The sequence below is a fragment of the Manihot esculenta genome, chromosome 18 (genome assembly GCF_001659605.2).
Source record: "Manihot esculenta cultivar AM560-2 chromosome 18, M.esculenta_v8, whole genome shotgun sequence".
Lineage (NCBI taxonomy): Eukaryota > Viridiplantae > Streptophyta > Magnoliopsida > Malpighiales > Euphorbiaceae > Manihot > Manihot esculenta.
The window spans coordinates 7,730,881-7,737,505 of record NC_035178.2 but is presented as its reverse complement, the minus strand read 5'-3'; the positions used below and the strand labels follow the sequence as shown (position 1 = coordinate 7,737,505).

Sequence of the window (6,625 nt, the reverse complement as noted above, 5' to 3'; positions counted from 1 at the left end):
CAAACCTAACCTCAGAATAATCTTTAGGATAAGTGAATCTTCGTTCACATTGGGTGTCCCAAGTAATTTCCAGCTTTAGTCCCACAACAAAATTTTTAATATGATCAAGTGAGGTTGGACGATTTCCAGTGCCCTTAAATCTCTCTATATACAACTTTTACTTGCAAAAGTCCCAGTTACGGCTCAGCATGATCAAGAAGACAAAACAGCAAAGCTAGCCATTCGGCTAGCAAATGCTGTGGTTCTTCCTATGGTGCTAAAGTCAGCTATCGAGCTCAACATCATTGACATCATCTCCGCAACCACAATCGGCGGGGAGTACCTCTCGCCGTCCCAGATTGCAGCCATGATTCCCTCACAGAACCCAGATGCAGCAGTCGTCGTGGATCGGATATGTAATTTCTAGAATTTTTAATTGAATATTCGTGTAAATACACATATTAAAGGTCTGTTTGTTTAATAAAAAATACTTTTTTAAAAAATACTTTTATATTTTTTAGTGTTTAAAGTACTTAATGAAAAATATTTTTTTTAAAGAAAAAATTAATCCATTTTAAATTTTATAAATAGTATTATTTATAGAGACTTTACCCATTACCATCCCAATAATTAGCATGCCATAAGAGCCATCCAACAAAGAGATTCATGGAATTTTAGTGGGGTGTGGCTAAATTGGTGGGCAATGATGAAAATATTCCAAAGAATCATACACCTCCAACAAATCTGACATTTTAGTAGAATTGGATAATTTTAATATTTGTATTATTTCTTATATTTTAATAATATATTCTCAAAATTTTCTATTTAATATGTGTGTAATTATAGGAAAATATTTAGGATTAGATGGATTTTATCATAATACAATCTTTATTATTACCTTAGGTGATTTAATTTTCATATAATTTACACTGACAACATATTTAAAGGTTTTAAAATTTATTCTCTTAAAATTTTAATTTTCAATTGCGAGTAAATTAAGTTTGGTGTGTCTTATAATATATTTTTACATCTAATTCTCTAAAAATATATTTTAGAAATAAGCCCATGTTTTAAAATTATAATTTAACTAAAATTAAAAAATATTAGTGATCCATATTTCTTTAAAAAAATATTTTATATAATAAAAGAATTTGATAACTAAATCATATTAAAATATCTAAATTTGAACCCTACGTCTGTCACTATGATCACAAATCTAAATATTACATCCGTTATTAAATGAATAGTTTATTTGATTTAACTATTAAATATAACTAATAATTGATTCTAACTAAGTATTTGATAAATTTATTAGTATTGGTATGAAAGTGATTAACAAGACATATATCAATTTATTATTTTAATGTAGTAAATATAAAAATATTAACTTATTATACGCATAAAATATTTAAAAATATAATTTTTAAAATATAATTATTTATTATGCATATAAATAAATTTTTTATCATATTTTAATGAATAATATAACTATCTTAATTACTATTTATAGTATATTTAATTTATTATTATATCTTATAATTTTAAATAATTTATTAATATAAATAAATTAATTTAAAATATTATAATTAATAAATTTTAAAAAATAATATAATTTAAATAAAAAAAAAAATCAAAACAAGCTACCGGCCGTGGAAAACAAGTCTAATTGTAGAGTCAGCTGCTTATTTAAATATTTATCAAACATTTTTCATTTTTTTTTTTTCGTTTTTGAGGAATATTTCTTTTCAGTTCAAGTAAGGGGAAAGTTCATAACTTTTTATAGCTCTTCACATGGGAAAGCTGCCCACTTTGACCATGCTTCATGGATTCTCTGTCCTCATTCTCTTATGGATTCACCAACCAAATCCAACTTCTCCCCAGTTTTGGCATGCTTTTACTTTTGATCTGTTAATGCAATCAAATTTTGATCCTTTTGTTTCGAGTATGAGAAAATGTTTAGTTAGTCTTTTTAAGTTTTCATATTTTTTTTTCATAAAAATATTCACTCTTGAATAGATCTAACAAAAGGGAACTTTAATGGATACTTATTCTCATAATCGATGATTAATAATTTCAAAGAATGTTAAAAATGCCAAAACAGCAATCATAATCATGAAATTTGGAAAATAGTTAGACCGTAGAGGTTTATCTGGCTTCCACCCTCGTACTTTCTGCTTCACATTCTCTGCAGTTTTCTCTGCAATTCTAACAGGCAATGCTTATTGAATTTATTCTTTTCTCCTTCATTTGGACTGCCAAGTTTTAGATGTATATCCGTAGTATTGCAAACAGCTTCTCCTGTATTACTTGAAGGTACAGCACTGCTTCACGAGGTACTTGTTTCTCAATCCTGCAGCAAATCATGAAACGTGAACAATTTGCAAAACATTAGCTTCATCCATAAAATTTTCATGCAACCAACAAAATGAAGGAATTTTGATAATCGATGAGAAAATAATATAATGAAGAATTCACGGGTTACAACTTACAACCTTTCCAGATGACTAATTGGCTGCCACTGCAACTCAATCCAACAGAATACCCTGATCATCAATTCCAGATGCATCAATAAATTTTTTCAACTTACCCACTACACATGCGAAGTACTGTGTCATCAATCAAAGGCCATACAGCCTGAGAATTGTATACATCAGCCATAACAATCTCATATCCGTTTATACAAAATAATTGGGTTGTATATTTTTTGGTTAAAATTTGTCCAGGATCCTCCAAAAATTTTTCAACGCAAGGGCATTAATTAGAATATAAATTCACGCTATATAGAGTTCAAATAAAACAGGAATCTATTATCAAAAGACGAGTACTCATGATACTCATAATAACAAACCTGGGGAGGATCAAATTTAGCTCCAAGATTGCTGAGCTTCGCATGGGCTTCAGCATAATCCTTGAAAAATGCTACCTGATCTGCAGCATATTTCTCAGCATATACCTGCAAAGTTTTCAATTGCTTAGATACTGAGATTGTTCTTTGTCTCTTACATATCTGACTTTGAAGCATAATTATTGACCTTGAAAGAAGAATCTTCGAAGATAACAGCATCAGTTGGTAATACAAGTAGATCTTCATCCTTTCTTTCTTTGATATCCTGTATGGAGAAATCTCATTCAGCAAGCTAGAATTTTATCACCCCTCCATTTCTCCTTACAATATATAATGTGAGTTCTGATTCTGAATTCAAACCCTGAAGTAAGAGTTGTCAAACTTGAGCCATTCTGCGGTCCAGGATTGTCCTCCTGGTTCTCCTGGTCCACTTTTCTGTCATGCACAATGCAAAATGTGAAAATCTAACTCCTTGTTTCTAGTGTTGGAAATTATTGCTAGTTGATTCATTTGTCACGCTACATTTGACACATTCCATGGAAAGAAACAAAAGGGCATTGATAAGTATGACAAAAACAAACCAGAGTATGTACGTTTAATTGCACCTGACATAAAGGGCAACTGATAGAGACGCTACAGATCATATATCTAAACAATTGAATATAGAGGGCACTAATGACGAGTGTGTGTGTGTGTGTGTCTGCATATGCATATACAAGAAGTAATTGAACTGGTAAATTTAGCATGTCAAACTGCATTTCACTTTTCTCCTAAGAAAGCTACCAGCAGTTCAGCATTTAGAATAAGGCTGTACAGTTTAACATACACCATTCACTTCTTCAACTTTTCAAAGGCAAGGAAGAAATCTACCAGCCAAGCTTTAACCACCTAAACCTTATGAGGTTATGCTATTCAACTTTTTGGCTGTGTTATTGCTATCAATCAGCCAAAAGCATACTAATTGAGCAACAATTAATTATACAACGGCAAAAAGAAGGAACTCTAGGGTTTTAGCGATACAAAATGAGTGCAGAGGAATGCTAGCGTGCATGTGAGAGCAAAAGAGAAGATAGAGAGAGGATATGTTAGCTACTTAGCTTTGGTAGCAGCTAAAGGAACCTTTTGAATATTAGGAGATAATAAAGCGAAATAAATTACATGCTAACAATTTGACTGCAAAATCTCCAATCCTCAGTTGAAGATAGGATACAACACTCATCCAATGTAAGCAGCACAGAAAAATAAAATTTACTATTTCCAAATAATCAGCTGATTTTGGTTTTTATACCGTATACTTAGTCTCTGGTTTTCCCCAACCACTGCGGTCAGGTCTGGACCTTCCTAGGGTGTGTGCACCGGATAATGCAACTATATCCTGCAGGTAAAATAATTCAACAAGCGCCAGATGCTTACAAGATAGCATCAGTGACAAAGTATGTGTTCAATAAAGGTTACCTGGTCACTTAAACCCATTCTGTAGAAAACTTCTCGCAAATGATCCGCAGGTTTAGGGGGCCCAGCACCTAAGCATTAAATTGATATTGCCAAAATCAGTCGCTTGTTTGACGCAGAAGTCTGAGATAGCCAAATGCACATTTATAACAAAAACAAACTAATCTGGAAATGATCTATGAATCTAGAGCTCCAAAATGAGATAGGCAGAACAAGGTATGCTGATATAGTACATTGAATATTTGCTGGAGTTCAGGCATTTCAATCACAGTATGCAAAGAAATATATATATATCAAGCAGCAGGATTTTACAAGAGTGCATCTTATAAAGGAGGTAATAAAGAGGAATAAGACTTTTTTGTTACACAAGTAATACAACAAAAGCAAAGCTAATTCACTCACTAGGAAGCCTCCCCTCTTCAGGACAGTCATCAGGTGCTGAAACGTCAACCCTTCCATATTTCATGGGAATCTTGGGACCCCCAGCTTCCTAAAATTACAAATATGAATATGCAATTTTGAGAGTAAGTGAAAGATGATACTAATTCCATGTTGAGAGAAATAAAGACCTCTACAGCAGTAGCACTGGCCAACTGGAACAAATCTGCATATGTCACACCAGAGTACTTGTCCTTGATAGGCTGAAGAAGATTCAATGCATTCACCAGGCCTGAATTGAAATGGCAGTCCATTAGGAACAAATATTATATTATAAACTAACCTAACTTAGGCATAATATTCCAAATAAATTACCTGCATTGGCTCCATGTTTCAACTCAACTTCAAATCTGATACTACCATTAGCTCCACCTCTCTTTGGCCACTCCTCTATGTTCTTGTTATACGTACCAGCATCATGCCATCCCAGGCGAACCTGTATGGAAATAGTAAAATCGATCATAGAGAAATTAAACCTTTTCAATAGTTGTGAGCATCAGTGTCGAATGTTACTAGGCAGGCAACAAGTAATACAACTCAAAAGTTTAGATTGTAAAAGGTAAAGAGTAACGGGTTATGGTCAGTTAAAAATTCAGATACGTAAATTGCAAAAAAACAAAAAAGAACAATGCAAAGCACCTTATGCATTACGCACAAATCTATGGAATTCAACATACGGAAAACTTCACTTTCCAGACGAGAAAATTAAATTCAGATAACTAAAAAAATGAAAATGTACCTAAAAACTCATAGTTAAAAAGTCAATTACCAGTATAGGATAGCAGAATTTAGACTTGAGAAGCTCTTTAATATCCTCTCTCGCACTTTTCAGCTGAACAGGATCCGACGCCGCAGTTGCCATACCGATCGTCGATCGCTTCTGCACTCCACAGCAAACCAAAACCACCAGATAAGAACAACAACTACAGCAAAAACCAATACCAAGCTTTGTTAGCAGTAATTAATTAATTTTCCATTTTGTTCAGATCTAAATAGCTCAGTGATTTTCTCCTATGTTTAACCATTGCTTTTATTAGTGGTTTAGTATTTCCTATTTTATAGGAGTTAGTTATTGCCATGAGAAATCAAATAACCCAATTTTTTAATTTTAGGCTAAATACACCCACTACTTTTCATTTAAGTTTAAACTAACCTTAACATAATAAAATATTACATTTTCATAATAAAGAGTTATTTTTATTATTTTCCAATATTAAATTGTTTACATTTAAAAAAATTATAACTTAACATAAAACAAAAACAATAAATTAACACAATTTTTTTAGCGAAGCTCCTCTCCTTTTGGTCATTGTTTGGTACGCATTTATTTTAAGAAAATAATTAAATTATATTAATAGCATTTAATTTATTTTAATTTATAATTTTAAAATTAATTTAAATGTAATAAAATTCAATTAAATTTTTTTATATTAGAAAATTTAATAATAAATTTAAATTAATTTAATTTTGATCATTCTTATTATTTTAAATTAAGTATAAATATTTATTTTTATAAATAACAATAATTTTTATCACATTTATTTAAAAATTATTATTAATATTTGAATTTTTACTAATAATATTTATTTTAATTTTATATTATTATTGATATTGTCATTGAAAAAGTGTGAAATTAAAAATTACTCCTGTATAAAATGAATAACTGAAAAACGACGTATCAGCAAGTAAGAAATATCTAATGTTTATTTAATTTTTAATTAATAAAAATAAGATAATAAATTAAAAAATAAAAAAAAATATTCTTATATAACATATAAATAAGAAATTGAATTTTTATTGAAGAGTATATTTAACCTAGATTAAACTTAAATCTTTTTATTTTTAAATTGAACTTTATATTTGCTTGCTTCTTCAATCAAATATTAAAGTAAAAGATTTTGATTCACATTT

General features: G+C 30.3%; 1 protein-coding gene across 2 annotated transcripts; it reads right to left on the bottom strand.

Moving 5' to 3' along the window:
- Positions 1-1,988: 1,988 nt before the first annotated feature.
- Positions 1,989-5,759, bottom strand: LOC110606172 (L-ascorbate peroxidase S, chloroplastic/mitochondrial). 2 transcript variants are annotated; one of them, XM_043953399.1, is made up of 11 exons: positions 5,484-5,759; positions 5,030-5,150; positions 4,846-4,946; positions 4,679-4,766; positions 4,280-4,347; positions 4,113-4,199; positions 3,185-3,259; positions 3,012-3,089; positions 2,828-2,932; positions 2,469-2,522; positions 1,989-2,329 (listed from the first exon to the last, which is right to left on the bottom strand). In XM_043953399.1, the coding sequence occupies exons 1-10, from the start codon at positions 5,574-5,576 to the stop codon at positions 2,505-2,507; spliced, it is 834 nt and encodes a 277-aa protein (XP_043809334.1). In that variant the 5' UTR covers positions 5,577-5,759; the 3' UTR covers positions 1,989-2,329; positions 2,469-2,504. The 2 variants fall into 2 exon arrangements, with proteins under 2 accessions (XP_043809334.1, XP_043809333.1); XM_043953398.1 differs by having other exon boundaries at positions 1,992-2,329; positions 2,472-2,522.
- Between the last annotated feature and the right edge of the window lie 866 nt (positions 5,760-6,625).